At 37.6% G+C, this 20,522-nt stretch overlaps 1 protein-coding gene across 1 annotated transcript in view; it reads right to left on the bottom strand.

Moving 5' to 3' along the window:
• The window catches only part of RAP1B (RAP1B, member of RAS oncogene family), a 31,491-nt gene that overhangs the window by 2,848 nt on the left and 8,121 nt on the right, over positions 1-20,522 (bottom strand). Inside the window, exons 2-6 of the mRNA XM_057377396.1 lie at positions 9,959-10,043; positions 8,513-8,581; positions 5,807-5,863; positions 4,391-4,531; positions 2,304-2,447 (exon numbers count right to left, since the gene is read on the bottom strand). Of these exons, the coding sequence (XP_057233379.1) occupies positions 2,304-2,447; positions 4,391-4,531; positions 5,807-5,863; positions 8,513-8,581; positions 9,959-10,015 (468 nt within the window). The 5' untranslated portion in view covers positions 10,016-10,043. The remainder of the gene's footprint in view (positions 1-2,303; positions 2,448-4,390; positions 4,532-5,806; positions 5,864-8,512; positions 8,582-9,958; positions 10,044-20,522) is intronic.

Genomic DNA, 20,522 nt, shown 5'->3' with positions numbered 1-20,522 from the left:
TAGAAGGCTTCTCTTATAACCTTGAGACTTGAATCTTCACACAAAATGCACTCACATACTCAAGAACCCTGAAAATATTTAGTTGCCACAAAGCTATGCAGTTAAATTGTATACTTAGTTAATAACTGGTTTTTTTCGTAAGATAATTGWCTGTCAGCGGTTCTACATTTTCAATGAAGCAAAGGCACTTATAACCCACAGCTATTTAATCTCTGGGTCAAACTCATCTGAACTCACATGAAAAATGCTACAGTGATCAACTACCTAAAGGTGTTATTTTTTGCAKTTTAGCACTGAGGTCAAGATACAGGTCACAGCTTTCTTCTAACTCAAACCACTCTTAGGATATTTTTTTAAAGAAAGTTCTAACTATACATTCTTTTTGGTAACGCACATACACAACAGTGTCTTGTGTTTGAATGAGATCATGATTTTCCAGATACTTTAAAAATACTGAAGTCTAAAGAACTCTCTAGACCTATAGCATGAACGAAGCATAACTTCTCCTAGAAAAGGAACTCATTTATAGGACTCTGGACAATTGGCTTTATTTTCAGGAGTTAAAGTATTTTTATGTCATTGTACCCACTGAGAGGGAGAATTTTTGTGCTCTCAGGAAATGCATGGCATCTCTCTGAACCCAGAGCATCTCCAGAAAATTTAATATAGGCAGAAGTCAGTTGTATTCCAGCGCTTTGCACAGTATTTAAAAATTTCTAGAGTATTTGTATTAGGTGAATTATTTGGTATTATAATTTGGAACAGTTTAGTATATTTTAGGGTAGGTAACATTACTGAAATTTATTAATTTCTTATTTTACTTTTTGCTTTTTAATAGGTGTAGTTAGAGCACAGAGTAAGAAATACAATTTGAGTTTGTAATTTTAATATAGTTTTGAAGTATAGTTATTTTTTATTTGTATTTTTGAGTACTGAAGAGTTTTTGCAGTAATTGTTTTGAAAACTATTTTAATCACTTTAATTTTTTTGGACTGAAAAGCTGATGGCTAGGCTAGAGTTGTAAAGGACTTTAAAGAAAAGATAGAGAAACCTTGTCTGTGCACAATGAAAAAACCCTCTCAACACCACAATTTAATGCCCCTGTCATCCCCAACTCAGATTTTGCATCCTTAGCCATGCCAGTATTAAAAAAGGCATTAATCCACACTTAGACTCTCTTAGAATTCTTAACAAGAACATGATTTTTTTTGAAAGGCTAATTTAAGACAAATCAACATACAATTCAACAGCATCTGTTTCATTCATAATTGATGTTGCTCCAATTATTTCTGCATCTCCTAAATTAAGGAAGCCCTCATACTAAAGCCATATTAGCAGTTTCCTAGGCACTGGCTGAAAAGCAGCAAATGTTCTGACAAGGGCTTATAGATTTGATGGAAATTCTAGTTTATTGAGCATGTGACTTTTATACAGTTATGGTGATTAATTTGAATTTTAAAAAGTCAATGGCTTCCAGAAGTTCCCAACTAATTAAACACTCATTACTTATTTTAAAATCAGCTGTACTAAAGGCACCATACTCTTTTGATTACTTCCAAATCTTGCAGAGAGGCCCTTCAACTTGACTGATGATGCTAACAATGCTTTCCAGTCAACCTAATGAATGGTAGGATTCATCATAAAATTCAAGGTGTTCCAGAAATGCAGATACTAACAAAACTTCTTTTTCTAATATTTTTGTATCTCTCTCTTTATGCTGGTACCCCCTCTGGATAAGAAGGCATRCATTATGGCAGGTCCTCAAAATGCATGCACTAGATCAATCATCCAGCTCCTGTTAAATAAATGAATAAATATATAGTAGAGAGGCTTTTGCATCTCTTTTACTTTATGSAGTGGCTAATTTTAACAAAACTTCTAAGAGTTTTTGTACTTACCATTCCAAATAGTGTTAACACCAAGTAACTTAAATAGTTTTAATGACTTAACTCTCTTAAAGGTCTTTAAAAAAAGAAGTCGAGCAGTACAATCTCAACTGATAGAGATTGTATCAACTAGGGAATGGARTGTGAAAGAATTTTATCCCAAATTCATATGAAGATAATTTGCAAATAACACTAATTACACTAAAATCAATATCATTTGAAAAAACTTCACCTCAAAGCTAAATACATTCCTTAACATAAACACATCACAACAGCAGGATACAGTTTTCTCCATTATGATGAATATTATTCATAATTTTGCTAGTTTTTCCTTGACAAACAGTAGTTTGGTTATCTCTACAGTGTCCCATTCTTCTCCTCCTGACACCTCTCCCCATCACAGGTAAAATGCCTTACCTCATTAACATTTATCTTTGATTTTGCAGAAGACTCTAAGAATGCACAGTTATTCCATTGCCTTGCTAGGTTCTGACCTTGTTCCTTTCCCACAACTCTTTCATCTTCCAAGTCACACTTATTGCCAACCAGAATCATAGGCACCTATAAAACAATTCAATGCCACCAAAGAAACAATTAAAATTATAGAACTGCACAATGTAAATGCACACTTAAAAGCCATCTGAATCCTTAGGAGATCCTGATTTTCAGAATACTCAAGCTCTAGTGTAACAGAAACTTAAGTTTATAGCTATGTGATATTTTAATCTTCAAATGAAAGTGACTGCATCTTCACCAGCTTTTGGCAGGACAATGGGGGGGAAGGTTGGAGGATTTAGTACATTGCAAATTCAAGAAATATAGTGGTTTTTAGATGATTTAATGAGACTTCATTTTTAGGTGTTTAAGGCATCAAGAAGTCTACTGAAGAATTTGCTACGCAAGTCTTACAAATTCCAAAATCCTGGAAACAGTGTCCTCTACTGGGTAGCATGACAAGCTCCTTTCACCATTCCTCTACTCTCAGCATATCAACACACCTTTTGAGAGCAGTTTGTGCACACAGTTCTTACCAGCAAGCTACAGCATACAGAGAARAGAAACATGCTACCTTAGCAGAATTACCAACTACAGAAAACACTGAACTGACATTTGTAGAAAACACCATCATTTATTTTTTTCCCCCATTCCTTTCTTTTGCTACTTTAAGGACATAGCTAAACTCCTCATGGATTCAAGGGTTGTTTTGACCATTTAATTTCCCCCCATCAAGAAAGCAAATCATGTCTAAGGCTTTGGAGAAGGAAAAGGTTCTGTGAATTTTGATGGAAACTAAAGTTGCAACCTGAAGCTTATTATCTTTCTTCTGATACTATGGAATGCCTTTTAAGACTGAGGAGTGTCTTCTGAAGTAATATAATTCTAAGGCAATACCCCCAAAATGATACAATCAGCACAAATATACCACATAAAGTACAATTTCAAGTATCATCACATTTATCTTGATTTTATTGTACAAAACTAATTTCATGGTAAACAAGGCTACAGCTTGGCAGGTTGTGGATGGCAAAGGTCCACTCACCTTAAATACACTAACCTTCTGAGATACATTTATGATAACAGATAATAAATTGCTTCAAGAAGAAATCTGCTGAACATAGCCAAGACCTGCAAATGCTTATGGTCAAGGAACTGCACGGTGGTTTATATTAAAAAAGCCTTAATGCACTTCCCTGAAACTGAAATGGTTCATATAGCCTTTGTCTACTGACAGCAGAGGAATATGCAGATACATGCAGTAAGGAAGGAATCCAAGTTTGTACAAATACAGTCTAAATGAGATGATCATGCTTATAAACTGTTCATTGCTMATCTTTTTCTTTAAGAAGGAAGTTTCTCTGCCTGAAGACCACATGGTGTTTATGTTAAAAACATACTTACTGCTGTTTCACATTTGAAACTTTTCTTTATTAGGGGACCAAGTATTCACTTCCTCCAACTGTTTTAAGTTTTTTTYCATCATTTATAAAATATAATGTTTTAGCCTCACTTTATAGCTTTAATAATGCTAAGAGATGCATAATAGAAATTGTGTGGAAATAGGATGACCAAACTTAATTGCAAGCAGACGGGAGAAAATAAAAAAGCTACATAACGTGCAAGTTCAAAGGTTACAACTTAAAACTTTATGCTTTTAAAATACCATAAACAGTAGGGCTAYTGAGGAGAAAATCAGACTCTTACGTGATTTTACTACAACTTCACTGATAATAATTAAGGCAACAATAGTTGCTTTAAAAATGCTAGCTGCAGTCTAATGAATAAAGTTACATCCAGTTTCAATTAGGGTATTTTCAAGAAAAAAAGCTCTCTATGTAACACAAGTTACAATTTCTCAAGTTCACCTTAGGAGTTGCACTTCTGTACTATGCTTCTACTGATTCTTACACATCTTAACTTAAAACCTGGAGACCATCTGACCACAGTGTGTACACGGCAACACAYTAATGAAAACTGTAAGTATGAAGAATTTTTAGAGATCTTACATCRTCAGTGTCTTTGACTCGAAGAATCTGTTCTCTTAGATCCTGTAAATCATTAAATGTGGACTGAGCTGTGATGGAATATACTAATGCAAAACCTTGTCCATTTTTCATGTATAGATCTCTCATCGCTGTAAACTGTTCCTGTAATTAAAAAAGATATAGACGTTGCATTCAATTTGCATTTTCCTTGCACAAACTGCTATGAAYTTCAGGTCAGAAATGGATCACAACTACAATGCATTTGTGTTGCCTCCCTTTCCTGTGGAATTGCCCAGTATTTTACTGTTTGACTATAAGCACGGTAACAAACAGATCTGCTTTTAAAGAAATCTGAAGTTGGGAACACTATCTGGTGTGGCTGAGCAACACCTAGATATTGCCAACAGCCACACAGCCCAGGGAAAAAAAGTCAGAGAAACTTGAGTATTTTCACTGGAGAGAAGTACAGTAGAAGGTACACTGTGATCTGTAGATTACGTAAGTTAAACTCATCCTAAATCTYTCCTACCATACCAACTTTTTCTTCATATCCTGGTAGTTCCTTAAAATGGATCATCAAGTAAATGCATCCCTTTTCAGACTCAATTTTGTAGTCTAGGCACTTTCCTGTGTTACATTCTACATTAATTTTCAAGGAGCTGGTCTAAAGGATGGAGACACTAAATAGACTTGTCACATTTCCTTGACTTCAGTGACAATTATGATACTGCATATAAAAGACTTGCTGGTGCATTCTTACCAGTATGACTGTAGAATGGCATTTGCCTCTTTCGCATTGGTGACTGGGCTATCTGGTGCCTGATCAATCACTGCCTGTCCCTTGATGTATGTCAGATGAAAAGCGCAATTTATTTCTAGAAAACAGCCTCTCCATCTCACTGTATGTTTACAGAGTATTAATCTAACAGAGAATTTAAATAAGTTATTATTGGACCAGATTACTACCACAGTTCAGAGAACACATGTTCAACTTCAAGGTCTTCCAGCTTAAATTCAGTGAAATCAATAAAGAAAATTACTGGTTTCAGTAATTTTGGAACTAGTCAGAGAAAAACCTGACCAGTATGCAAAGGGTCAGCATAACCCTTGTGCTTTGAGCTCCCATAAGCTGACTGAAGCAATACTATTTTTATCACAATGTCAGAGTACATCTCTCAYGAAAGAAAAAGGACACGAGAAGAAAGCACGTATTCTCTACAGCAACAGAAATAAAATCTCAGTAGCCAATGGGCCTTCATTTTTTCCTGGGCAACAAACTTACAAAAGGAGCACAATCTCTTTTCAAATGCTCTGTTTCTTTCCCCTATTACAGAACGTGAGCTCATGGGAAACTTGCAATTAATTTTCTGTGGCAATACTCAAGATTTTTTTAAATACACTGTGCATCGGGATTTAGGAAAGTTGTTTTTTACATACCGTTCCTGCAGTATCTAAGATTTCAAGCATACACTGTTGTGCATCTACTTCAACTTGCTGTCAAGAGAGAAAGATGTGGTTATAATATTTCCCCCTGCAACTTGCCCCTCCAAAGRCATCAGAAACTGTGTGATTTTTATAAGCAAATTCATAATGCATGGAGCAACATAATGGCTTAAGAAGTTTGTATAGATATACACTTTGAAAACAGCAAGAAGAAGCCTTTCAAAGAGCCCTGGTGACATTTTCAAATGCAGTGTCAGCAGCCAAGTACCACTCTGCAATGTGATTAGGGATTTATGATTATTTAAAAGGAGGCTGCTAAATTTGTAATGATGGTTATCAGCAACTAGCACAACTGATTTCCACTTGTTTCAGGGATCATCACAGATTGAAAGAAAAGTACAAGTGAAAGCCAGAAAACTAGACTGGCATACTAAGGCTCATTTAATAGTTATTTACATCAACAAGAGAGTAAATAGTATGCAGCAAACAATTAAACAACCACCACTAAGAGTGGTGTCCCCAAAATAAGCCTTTAGGAATACTAATTAGAAAATTGACCCAACTGAGAAAAGTTTGCAAAAATGGAAGGTTTAACAAGACAGAACAATTTTTGTRTTCATTCCAGAGTTCCTCTATCTAGTGCAGATACCTCAAAGAAACAGCCCTGAGGGCAGCAAAGGACATAGAAGTGCCCTCAAGCTGATTCAAGTGTGCTACCCACATTTAATTTTTTTTTTTCTTTCAAGCTATTAGTAAACTTGCCTTGTTTTCATTTGCATGTAAAATTCCTAGTTAACAGATCAGCACCCAAAAAATTTAGTGTCACCTTTTCTCCATATATGCAGTCACTAGTTTAACTTGCAGCTTTTCTTCGGTAACTAGATTTGAGCTTGGGACAGGGAAGGGGAGTAYTCCCCCTCCTCTCACACCTCTCCCATGTCTTTTATGGACTGTTGATTCCTTAAAAATAATCACTATTTTAACAAGTATTGCTGAAAAAGTTATTCAGCAAATTAAACAGCATTTATTCACTTGATGAAGAAGTATTTGGGGAATAAACCAAGGCATAAAGTTTCAAGACTTCAAGCTCAATTATTTAGACAAACAAGTCATATCTTCTAAATTTTAAATATTGTAACATTATAGTTAACATTAATACCATAAAATTTCAAACCAACACATTTTGAAGTCAAGAARCAAGTTAGAATTGTAACTAACAGTGAGAAGGTGTAAATGACTGCATAAAGTGTTGTCCAGACTTTAGCAAGACTTCAACAATCTGACTGACTTGAAAAGAATACCCAGAGTTATTACTAGTCATTTCAGGAACAAACCTGAAAGGAATGTTATAAGATCCATGAAAACAGTCTTTGCAAAAATCCACCCAGCAAACATCATGATCTAGTATGACCTAAAGAATGTAAATACATAACAAAGGAAACATTTCACTTTAGATTAGCCTGTGAATGTTTTTTGGAGTCATTTACTGGGCCTGAACCAGCAAAGTCCTGCACCAAACACTGGGATACGGTCAAAAACTCCTGCTTCTCTAATACAGAAAAGGTGTCAACATAGAATTTGGTTCTGCTATTGTCTCTTTAGTAAGAGTTCTAGCTTTGGCTGGAAGCCCACATACTTAGGACAGACTAGGATTTTTCCAACATACAGTTTATATTAGGTCAAAGAAAAGAGGTATGAAATTATTCTTTTGGTCTCACTAATTCCTCTTCTCTTCAGACGGGATTCTGGTGACTGTAGGTTGCAACAGTTCTTAATGCATCACCTTTGCTCAGATATAAATGTAGTCCAGTGCTGAAAGAGGAGGTATGTAGTTTGCTCATTCCCAACTAGGGTTTGTGCATCTTGCCTCCCTTGTGTAGACACCAACATTTTTGTGGCCACATCATAAGTCACATCAGAGTAGCAATGCACATGGACAGTAATTTAGCTAAAAAAGACACATAGATACTTATCCCTTGCACCAAATGGTTAATGGTAGCAGTTCAGATACAAACTATCTTAGTCTGGAATCTTAATCATGGTCTCAGGTGAAACTGAAGAGTGAGCAATATGGAGATTCAAGATGATGCAAGCAGAATCAGACCTTTCAGCCTGTCAGGCTGAAGGTAGGATGAGAGAAACTAACAGGCCACTTGCTGTAAATGCTTGTTCATTTATGACAGGTTTATGTTGACTTATTAATAAAACAATAACCCATCTAATGGAAGCATATCCAGCTATCATTTAAATTGTTAYGGGTACAGGATGATAGATGCCTCCAACGTTCCAAAGATGTGAAGCTGTTTTTAGTAATTTTTCTAGTAGCAAAGCATCTTAGTACTCCCAAGGCCAAATCTACCTGCAAATACTAACAMACAAACAAACTAAAAATAAATATTATGAAATTGAGAAGTGGTAGTGTATTTTACTGGTTTTCTTTTCAATTGACGTTCCCAATTCTGACAAAGAAAACCAATTTTTACTGACTAGCCAGCAAGGTATTTTGCTTAAACATTAAAAAGTTGGTCTTGAATTATTCTTTTTAAACAAACTTTAGGAGAATATCTGTATTTCAAACTTGTTATCTGGTTTAATATAGCATCATCAGGCATACCCTTTTCCAAGCAGCGACTCAAATATTTGACAAGATGTACTACAGCTTTAAGTTTCTGAAACACTAGAGAGGTCTTTTGCATATACCTTTCTGTAGGAGTCTTCTATCGTAGGATCGTATTTTTCAACAAATATTCCTTGAACAAACTGTACAGTCTGCAACACAATAGTTCTTGTAAGATTCTCTTGCATAGTGATATTTTGTAAACATTGTACACAAATGAATGTTCTAGGTGAATACTGTTAACCATAACATTTTTAAAGCAAATCAAATGACTGACATAACTATAATTTTAAAAAAACARCAGAAAGTTAGATGTGTATGCCTATTTAACTATATAACTGTTAGATGAAGCAATGCTACACTTTCCTTTATCCACTGTCACTTGTAGGGTAAGAATTACAGCATGCATTGGTTTAAGGCTTGCCTAACTCTTAGAATCRGTATTAGTTTCTAGTTGACCAGGATACTATACAGCTGCACAGCTTTTACATTTGCATTTAGAACTACTTCATCTTCTGCTACSTATCTGCCAGAACAGGAATTAGTCAAAAAACAACTGTCAGCTTTTACTTAAAAGACTCACTAGACTGTTCCTGTGTACCTAGCATGAAGGACGTTTTTAGCACAAGTCAAATGGAACTTAAGACTCAATGGCAAAATCAGAGTAGGCACACTCAAATCCAGAAATGCTGCAGTGAAATAAAGAATTCAGAGGTGAACGAAAATATTCTTTCACAATGTAACAAGATTTGTCATTTAAGTTTTTCTTTTAGGAACAGCTTCATAAGAGAATACGTCTTACCCAGGGGAGTAGACCTCTGGAGCTTACTTTATGGTAAAGTGCACAATTAAACTGAAAGATGCAAAGTTCTTAGGTGGGCTGAGAACATTATATTTTGTGAACTTTTTCAATTCTAGTCTAGATCAGAACCATTCTGTAATCATTTAATTGTAAATAAAAGAGCTCRTGCATTTTAATCATCTACCTGCCACAGCTATATACCCACTCACTCAGAAAGTATGTAGGAAACSCATTAAACTTCCTACCAACATGCAAATCTGTATTTCTATCAGCGTAAAAAACATTAGTGCTATAGAGACTGCTATCGAACATTAAGCAAACAGCACCCTGAAGACCTCTCTAGAGACAGGACTTACAGGGGCAAGCTAGTTCATATCCTTTGAGAGATTCACAAAGGAGCTTGATTTCCCACACACTGATGGCTGGATTATCTGCTGAAGCCAAACACCTTCATAATGCTGTGGCTCTGCACCTCACTGCATGAGACTGAATCAAGCACCATCTACGAAACCCAGACAAAAAMAGCAGCGTGTGAGAATGCACCAATGGATGCAGATGCACCCAATAAAGGATCTACCTATTCTAGCCATGACGCCTCACCAGGCATTACTAATATTTGTATTTATTTGTGCACACTTCCAAAAAGAAATATACTTTAGTAGATAGTGTATTAGAGAAAAAGATACAATAAGCCTAAAACACGATACTTGAACTGCCTCATACTTACCAGAGCAGACTTTCCAACACCTCCAGAACCAAGAACCACTAGCTTGTATTCACGCATGATGCAAGAGATAAATCACCCTCAATACCTAAAACACACAAATCACCAGTCTGATTAAAGCTTGATCTATATGCAGGAAATAAAATCATGACACCATAATCCAGTTCACTAAGCAAGGTTTAATAAAAACTYYTTAGCTAACTTCTTTAATACAGCAGACATTTTAAACTATCTACTCTTAATGCAGCTACAATAAAATGCTGCAAATCATCAGARTACAGTATTTCCTCTACCTCATTAYTGGTTCTCCCATAAATATAAAATAAACCCTACTATACTAAAGCTAATAGTTACTATTCACAAGAAATAGTTATCTAAGAGGAGATCACATAAATGTTCTCATTCTGAAACACTTAAGTGCTAAACAAAGAATCACAGAGATTTGTACAACAAGATTAAAACCACTTCTTCCCAGCAAACACTTCTTAAAAAGAGCAGGATCCCAGAAATAATTTTTCAATAAAAATCCCTTCCCRAGTCTCAAAACTGTTTAATGTTTCACCAGATATCTAACTGCCATTATAATGACTCACTTCATAAGTAACTGGAAGCAACTAAAATAGTATTTAGAGACTACACCTCTCCTACAAACTACATCTGTTTCTCTGTTTCCCCACAAGCCAAATCCTAGCACACTAGCTGGTGTGCCTATGAGATCTAGCTTGCTCATCTTTGTTGGAAACTGACCCAGCAAAACCAAAACAAGGCCACAGATTCTGGGATATGTCTTTGGGTCATACTGCCCCAAACCCCATACCTCTTACAGTCCTTCTGGCAACTGAGCTAACAGGACTTTTACTGCATCCTGAGAAGGTCTCAGTTCCTTTCCTGTGGGGCCTCTAGCACTTATCAGATTGAGTTACCTGTTTTCWCCCCTCTCCACCCCCACAGAAAGATGAAACCCTCCCCCAACTAATGAATAATCTGCGGGCTGGGGAAAAGGGAAAGTGGAGGATCCAACACAGGTACTTGCAAAGTTAAGTAGGGCGAAAAGTAGGGTAAGAAAAAGACCTGTCTCATCAGCAGTAATTTGACAACATCTCTGAAATCACACCATCTATTAGGTATTTAGCACAAAATGCTGAGATGATTTACACAGACATTAAACCATCATGGCAGTGTCTTTGCCATCACTGATTAACTTCACTGATTGTCAGAAGACTGAGAAATCAAGAGACCAGTTCCTATTTCTTCTTGCACATAATCTGTCAATTTATTTAAACTCTCCCTCATAAAAGGAACACAAGGAGAGAGACTTAAGGAATAATTGACCTGATGTCCAGCAAAGGAGGGGTCTCCACAGGCTTCCATTACCAATATATTTTGAGATTTTTTGGTGATATTAACACCTAATAGGACATCTTTTCTCTCCTGATTTTAAAAACTGTTCCACTCCCTACATAATTTTTTGCAAACACACACCACAAGAACCATTCACACAAGTTTCATCTATTTGGCACCACTCCAAGTGCTGTTAGACCCACAAATCTGTAAATTGTCCAGCCKTTTTATAAACAGCATTGTTTCTAACTGTACTGAAAGGCACCTTTCAAACTCATGACAAGTTAAGCCCATAACTACATTAGCTGTCATTTCATTAAAACAAACATTCAGATATCCCTTTATTTTTAGAAGGGTGTCAMAAGAATGACATAAACATAGTGGGTGTAGCGGAAATCCCAGTAGAGTAATCTGGGTGAACTGCAGCAATTTCACTSTCTTTAAAAGAAAAGATTAAGCTGAATTTTTCAGTCTTCAGCCTGAAGTTAGCAACTAAATATGGAGATATCAATAATGAAGACTGACAGTAGTTTAAAAATAACAGAACTTAAGCAGGAGATACCAAATACCTGTTTTAAGTAATTTGTGACTTTTTCTTACTCAATGATCTACAATTTCAGAGCAAATTCCAAATCCTGAAATAAACTAACTTGGTTTTAGTGAGAGACTGGCAATTTCATTTTTTTGGCTCTGAAACAGCAATTCAGGAATTTAATGCAATCCAAAACTTCTTTTAGCATCCTGATTTGGAAGTCCTAAATATCCAATCGCTGTACAACATTCTGGAGCTGGTTTCCCTACTTTAAGYAGTGGCACATAATTAAAGCATATATATATACACACATACACACACCCATACAGCATAGAGGCAGCTTGGCAGCGCTGCACCAGTGCTATCATCTGGCCATTATACCTTGGAATGGAAGGCAAACAAATGTATCCTCTAAAACACTTTAAGAAACACTTTAATTAAAAAAACACTTTAACCTGGRCATCCCAAAGACAGCATACAGCAGAAGCACCAGCTACAGTCCACTGCCACTTACATCTACCACTCCACTGCCTTTGAACAACAGTACTGAYGTCACTTCACCTTTCTCTTACTATTTTCTACCAGGAAAGAAAACCCCAACTCCTACCTAAAATAATTTTCCTATGGAAACTTTCCTGATTGCAAATCTTTCCCTCCTCAGCCAAGAAATCACTGGTTCATGTAGGACATTGTAGTCTGCCACACTATTTAATGTTGTTAAAGCCTAGCACACGTTTTTTCACTGACCAGGATGCGTGATACTTGTGAGCATGCACCAGACTGAGCTTGGGCTTTGCTCCTTCTTGAACTTGACACTCCAGATGATTCCCAACTAACCCAAYTAATTGTCTTTGCTCTTGATCAAACCCATTTTTCCATATCAGATGCTRTAGAAACTGCTGGCATCCTAAATCTCAACCATGCTCTTTATTTTTGACACAAATGCCTGACTCTGGAACTAATAATGTACACAGATTCATCTGGTGCCAATAGGATTTCCTTCGGACTCATTAGCAACAAATGGGTGGGGGGAAAGGAAGAAGACAAAAGTTTAAAGGGGAGGTTTAAGCCATAAAGCACCGCATCTGGCTGGCATTTCTAGAATAAGATAGAGTCAAGTACAACATTTGTCTGTAGTCCCCAAATCACCTCAGGGATGCAAAATGAATATACTCAAASAGGCACAACAGAAATAAAGATACTGAGATATGTGAGCAACATTTAAACAAGACATCCCCAGATTTATTGGACATTTGAAAAGTATCTACCCAACTACTAGATATAAGCACGTTTAAACTTCTACAAAATATACCAAGTAACCTCTTTGAATCCCCCTCTTCATTTAGTGGAGACTATTTTGAGGGAGAAATTTTGCTTTAAAGGTTGCCTATCTTATAAGRTGACTGACCAGCCAGAAGTGAGAACAATGCCGATTTTCCTTTGTTATTTCATTTTTCCATTTCCCCACTTTCAGGCAGGAAAATACTRTCAACTGTGGTCTCTATGCAGGCACTAAAGAGCAAGACAATAGGAAGCATGCAGAAAGTAAGATCTTTTTTCACTTAATTGGAGCAGGTACTACCTTTGAACAGCTGAGTATTTATATGCACAGGTTTATTTGACATAACTGAACTGTGGAGATGCCTAATGTAAGATTCAGCTAGAAAAAATGAGTGAAGCCACTCTTGCAAGAAACAGCACGATCACAAACTGGGTTCTAATGCCATTTCAAGCATAYATTCTCTCCAAAGTCCAGAGGTTAATTCCAGATTGCCTCCATTAACTGCCAGTGGCATCCCAGGAACTGCCTTGCACACTTCCCAAGATGCAACTGCCCATGAAACCACTGTGTCTGTGCAGCCTCTCTCGCTAGCCTGTTCATACTGCTTTTTGTAATTAGTGCATTAGTATAGTGTATTCACCTAACTGCTTAAYTCTACTTCTTCATGGCACACTTAAAATTAAAGTACTTGATAAACTAGAAGAGCACATGAACACACTTGATATGCACACAGACACTTTTCCCAACAAAGATTCTCTCTGAAGGATGTGCAGATCTTTGAATAAACCGATCTGAACAGAAGAAAGAAAGGTTAACCAGRACAAGTCACTGAAAATGCAGCATTTCAAAAGTCTTACATCTGACAAGGACTATGAACATGGAACTTGGTTTTCTGCTTCTGTCCTTCTCAGACAAACCAGGAATAAGTGTCTCCTGGACATKTTCTTCAACAGTTTCTTGAAGCATGTATCCAGAAAAATGCAAACCAAAGATGATACTAAGGAAGTTGARGAAGAAGTAATCTTGCTTTAGAGATAAATTAAAAAATTGCACACTTACTGCTTGTAAAACTTTTCTAAAAAGCAACCATGCAATGAAGAATTCAAGGAAGTTCATATACTATTGATAATTGGGCTTGATGTGATAGTTATGAATAGTGGGGTGGGTTTCCTTTTAAATTTAGTTTTCCTTCAATTCCTTCAGCTTCAAATTTTAGGTTCTGATTGAACTTTGTTACCTAAGGGATGGCAAAGCTAATAATGCAATCTTTTCAAGTGATATTAAACTATATGAAGCTGTAACTGGAGCTTAGACCCAGGCAGAAGACATGAACTAAGTACAGTCAACTTAATTGAAGATATAGCCAAAGCTTGCTTATATGAACTCATTGTTCAGGTAAGGAATCAAATTAATTTGCTCTCCCAGAAGCCTTATCATTTTCAGAAGGGATCATGATTATTTAGTCACACAGACCCTGTGATTCTTGTTCAGAACCTGGTACTTTGGTTCACTGTATTCACTATAATTTTCCTTATACTTTTGCCTCAGAACATTTACCTCTCTGGAAGAGAGACTTTGTTAGAACCACCTTGAGAATAGCATTCCTAAATTAATCTCAACTGTTTTCATGAGAAAAAAAAAAAAAAAAAGATTCAAACACTAGATTGACAGACAAAACAAATTAACTAACTGGTTCACCTGCTTACAATTAGTAGCAGAGGGGGAAAAAAGGCAAGGGAAAAAAATCCAACCTTTTTCTCAGAGAGGGGATTCTAGTCCTGAGATGAAATGAGATGACAATGGCCAGACATTTGGAAAAACAGCACTAGCTCAGTCACGGGACCAGCCAAGCTCGAAGGATTATGTCTTTCCAGAGATGTTTCCCATTTCCGATACGTGAGCAGTCTCAAATGGCCAAACTATCCAGATTCCATTAAGTTTTGRATTTGCTCATTTTGAATTTTTGAACTGCCTCTGCAGATAAACAAATAATTAAGAGTGATGTGTGCTGTTCCTAATATTCCCCAAATACTTGCATGTGAGAAGTCTAAATTCTTATCTCTCAACTCCAAGAAGGGAGATTTCCTCCTGCAGAATAATTCCAGCACATAAGCAGAACTTTGATAACATAACCCAAAGTGGAAGCCCATTCATTTTTACCGACTTCTAGAGGCTTTAGGAATTAAAACAATTCAGATAACCCTTAAGCAACAGTGTTCCTCGTATAAAATAGAAATTAAAATACTCCAGAGCTGACTTTCACACATTTATAAAAAAACATTATTCAGAAATCAATTATGAGGATTAGATACACTAAAAGGCTGATTGTGGTCTAATTAAAGACTTTTATACTCAAGATTCCTGGAAGTATAGCTATTTTATTACTAATGCAGACTCTCTGGAAATGAATCAACTGTTCAGTAAACAAAGCTAGAAGCAATTTTTATTTCTAGTTTTTATCTGCTTTTGATAATTTCTGGTCTTGACAAACATGYACGTCGTCAGTTGAATAGCTAATTCTTCTAGACACTAATGCTGTAATTTTTCTTGGTCAAAAATAGCTTTTCAATCATGTTCAAATATTTTAACTGAGTTAGACAATCTTCAGAGGATTTTGAAAAAGCTGTCTGGGTAGTTAAGCTTATTCAGTGACATGAAATCATACTAACCACCTGAGAAACCGCCTGAGACCTAAGAACAAGCATCTGCAGCACAAACATGGCACCAAGATTTAAGCTGCTCCTTGAATAGCCCACAGGGACACTTACACAGAGAAAGCTTAACCAAGTTTTCCTCCTTCCACGGAAGGGAGCGACCGTGATTATYAATACTGCACACAGGGACCATTTCTGCACAGCAGCTAACAGCATCTGACCTTATGAGATTAGTTCCACTGTCTATAATTAGTATAGCTGAATACAATCTGGGTGTTTTTTCTCTTAAGTCAAAGTTAACTCCCAGCTAGATCTTAAATTYGAACACAAATTTAACAGATGCTGTAAGGGTAAAAACTGTCTGCTTAAAGTCACTGATATCTCAAGATGGAAGCTTCYTGATGTGAGAGACCAGCAATCATGTGCAACTTGAAGTAGATTCACACAAAATATAAAAAGCATTTTCAAAACAAGTGATGTCATCAACATTTGTATGCTACTAAGAATATGCTCTGCTTCAACACTTACTCATTTAAAGTTACAACTTTGSGCAAAAATTCTGATGTATCAATTCAAATGTGGAGTACCTTATAAAACCTGTGCCATAGAATTTATTTAAGTCCCAAATGGATTTGATAACATTTATCAGATATATTCTTTYGGTGACTGCCATGATTTTGCATTTTCTCCCTATTTCTGTAAAACAGTCACCATCCCCCAGAAAATGGTTTGTGAATATTCTACCSGTCAGACTTACAGTTAAAATTATGACCTCAGAATTCCAGAAGAAACTGAACTGCAATCACTTTTTATGCAAAGAAAATCCAGGCAGGCAGTAAACAGAAACAACACTCAGATTTTAAAAAATACTACATGTATATTAAATTCAGAGACTGCGTAATTACCACCTTAGAGTATCTTGCTATGCATAAGCTAAATAGTCAACCATAAAGCAAGTTTCGAGAACTGAACCAGCAATTTGATGCTGTGAATTTGGCTCTATTGTCATTGCAGAGCAGGATCAGTATCTAGCTCTACAACTTTTACAAGTTAATGGATTGCCACATCATAGCACATACAACATGCTTTACCTGATATGCATCCTTCTGATTAAAAGTAGATGTAATAATTTGTTTGTTCCCATAATTGTTACACTAAATTTTATCTTTTAGGCTACAAAACAATGTCAAACCCAGCAGGACTACAAGTAAGACATGGAAGTTTTCAGAGTTAAAATGCGCTCATTTGCAGTTTGAAAGTTACTTTAAGAACAAGCTTGCCAGTTGGCTTAAGATACTCTTCTTTAGAAAAAGGCATCTTAATTTCTCTTTCAGAAGCAAGACCTAGCCTCAAATTCCATCTGGGATCTGCTTAACATCTGGCAATTCTAGCTCTACTTTGATTRCGACACTGGCTGCTTAACTAGTAAAGCCTTGTATCAAGTTTCTGTCTATAGACATAMGACAATACTGGGTTCAACTGCAATTCCAGGATCACCTTTTGTCCCTACTGTTTATTTTTCTCCATAACCTACACGTGATCACATACACCCCTGGCAGCACTAGTGCTTCCATGCCAATGTATCACTACTTGTACTCTCTTCACTCTAAGAAGTTTGAGTTTTATTCAGGTTTGTTTAGATTATTAACACATCATCAAGGCATAGAGATAAAGATTTCCTTGGTAATTATATGATGTTTTGTTACTGGCCATTTAAACCTGCTAGTGTAGGCCCTTTATATACAAAGCATCCTTCCATAGTACAATTAACAGTAATTCTATTATAAATCATGTTGGTAGCCAGAGAGAAGTCTTACAAATTCCCATACGTCATCTTAATTAAGATTAGAAGTTTTATCTGTTGAAAAGACACTGATTCTATGCAAATTGAGAATACTCACTACTAGCATTCATTAACAGGAATAAAATTCGCTCTTTCATGATAACTGAACCATACCAGCAGAGTCCCAAGCAATTGAAATTCATGTCTGTTTTAACCTCTCAATCAATACTTCCCTAATAGAAACGTGGTATTTGAACATGAGAAACAAACCTCACAACTGCACAAGTTGACCTTCACACCTCTGCCCATATGGAGACGYACAGACAACTTGGTTGTTCCTTAGGCAACTGCTAAGCTGCTACAGGTTTCAAAAGAAGGTATTTAAGAAAAACCCCAAACACATAGCAAACTCAACCCATCAAAAAAACTAAACCCCAGAGAAAAACCTCACCCACAAAAATGACTCCCCATCACTATACCCCTCCCCCCCAAAAAAACCAACAGAAAAACCCCAACCTAAAAAACCAAACCAACTCCCATAAAAACAAATTCTATTTGCATGCAAAGCTGTGAACTGCCATAGCATTGCATCTGCTYTGTGAGCAGCTGATACACCTTAGCTCCCCAGAACGCTCATTTAATGGGTCAGAAATTTTCTAGAGGTGAAAAATCTGAGAGATAGGAGCACAACTCTAAAAGTAAGCAATTTACACTTGCAAGCCTGAGCTCATAGAYACAGGGACCGCTACACAAAAAGCGGAATTATTTTAACCAAATGGATTTGAATAACATYGATCCCCATACCACTTTCAAATACATGGACTAGATCTCTAGTACAAAGTTACCAAATTAATGAGGGTTAAACTTGTTTCATCAAGTCTCCACAGAATTTTATTTGAATCTTCTTAAGATCACTCTAGTTCATGTTTAGACCATAATTTTTGGTTCCTCTGCATCTTCAAAGCCTGCCTTTTTCTGGAGAAACCTGTCATACCTCAAGATTCACTTTGCTACAACTCAAATTTTATTGGGTTTGTATGGCAAGGTTTTGGTAGCTGGGTGGCTTCTGCGAGAAGCTGCCAGAAGCTTCCCCCATGTCTGGCAGAGCCAATGCCAGATGGCTCCAGGGMAGACCCACTGCAGGCCAAGACTGAGTCCATCAGCAATAGCAACACATCTAGAAAAACATATTTCAGGGGGTTGGAGGAAAGAACAGCAGTGGAGAGAGGAGTGAGAATAAGCAAGAGCAACAACTCCGCAAACACTGAGGTGAGTGAAGACAGAGGGAGAGGAGGTGCTCCAGGCGCTGATGCAGAGATCCCCCTGCAGCCCATGGTGAGACAGGCTACCCCACAGAGGCGCAAAATGGAGCACAGATCCATTGGCAGCCCATGAAGGATCCCAGGCCAGAGTAGATAAATGCCCAAAGGAGGCTGTGACATTAGAGGAATCACATGCTGGAGTAGTTTGTTCCTGAAGGACTGCACTCCCAGAAGGGACTCAMGCTGGAGAAGTTTGTGAAGGACTATCTCCCATGGGAGAAACCCCACACTGGAGCATGTGAAGAGTGTGAGGAGTCCTCCCACTGAGGCAGATGAGCAGCAGACACAACATGAACATGTTATTGTCCGCAGCCCCCATTCCCTACCCCACTGCACCACTAAGCGAGAGGTGGCAGAAAATGTAGGAGCAAAGTTAAGCCCGGCTAGAGTGTGTTTTTAAGATACAAGTTTATTTCTCATTATCCTACTCTGTTATGATTGGCAATAAGTTAAAACTGATTTCCACAAGCTGAGTCTATTTCATCCTGGTGACAACTGGCATGTGGTCTTCCCTGTCCTTATCTCGACCCACAAGCCTTGTGCTATATTTTTCTGTCTGTAGTGAGCTGACCCCAGATGCATGCCAGGCATCCACCAGAGAGTCTTTATCATTCCCCTCCGCAACTGGACAAAGGAGAAAAAAATATAATGAAAGGTTCATGAGCTGAGGTAAGGACCAGAAGAGATCACTCACCATATCCCATCAGAAGCAAAACAGGCTGGAATTACAGATATTAACTGAATTTATTACTAACAAAATTAGAGCAAGATAATGAGAAGTAAAGTAAAAGCTTAAAAACATCTTTCCCCCCCAGCCCTCCTTCCTTCCTTGCTCCCATCCCCTTCCCCAGTGGCACAGGGAGAAGGGAATGGGGGTTATGGTCAGTTCATCAYACATTGCTTCTGCCGCTGGTCAGGGAGAGGAGTCCTTCCCTGGCTCCAGTGTGGGATCCCTCGCACAGGAGATAGTTTATCATTAATTTCTCCAATATGAGTCCATCTCACAAACAGTTTTCCATGAATGGCTGCAAATGAGTCCATCCCATGGGCAACAGAACCCCTCAAACTGCTGTAGTATGAGTCACTTTTCCATGGGGTACAGTCCTTCAAGAACAGCCTCCCCCAGCATTGGTTCCCCACAAGGGTCACAAGTCCCACCAGGACACTGCTCCAGCACAGACTCCTCTCTCTGTGGGCCTGCAGGTCCCTGCTAGGAGCCTGTTCCAGTGCAGGCTTTCCATGGGTTCACAGCCTCCTCTCAGGCACCCACCTGCTCCAGYGTGTGTCTCCTCCACAGGCTGTGAGTGGATCTCTGCATCCTCATGGACCTCCATGGACTGCAGGGGAACAGCTGCATCATCACAGGCATAAGAGGAATGAGCTCTAGAGCTTGAAGCACCTCCTGCCCCACCTTCTCCACTGACTTTGGTATCTGCAGACTTGTTCCTCTCACATATTGTCAGCCTGTTCTTCTCCGGCTGCAATTACAACTGWGCATTAACTTTTTCCCCCTTCTTTTTCTTTTCAGATCTGTTATCACAGAGGCATTACCAGCATTTCTAATTGGCCCAGCCTAGACCAGTGGCACAGTTATCTTTGGAGCTACCTGGRATTGACTCTACCAGACATGGAAGAAGCTACTAGCAGCTTCTC

This window comes from Malurus melanocephalus, unplaced genomic scaffold (assembly GCF_030028575.1).
Source record: "Malurus melanocephalus ecotype Western Australia unplaced genomic scaffold, MMel_1.1 scaffold_10, whole genome shotgun sequence".
In the NCBI taxonomy this organism is placed as follows: Eukaryota; Metazoa; Chordata; class Aves; order Passeriformes; family Maluridae; genus Malurus; species Malurus melanocephalus.
Note: the sequence above shows the minus strand (reverse complement) of the source record. Positions and strands in the feature narration are given on the sequence as shown.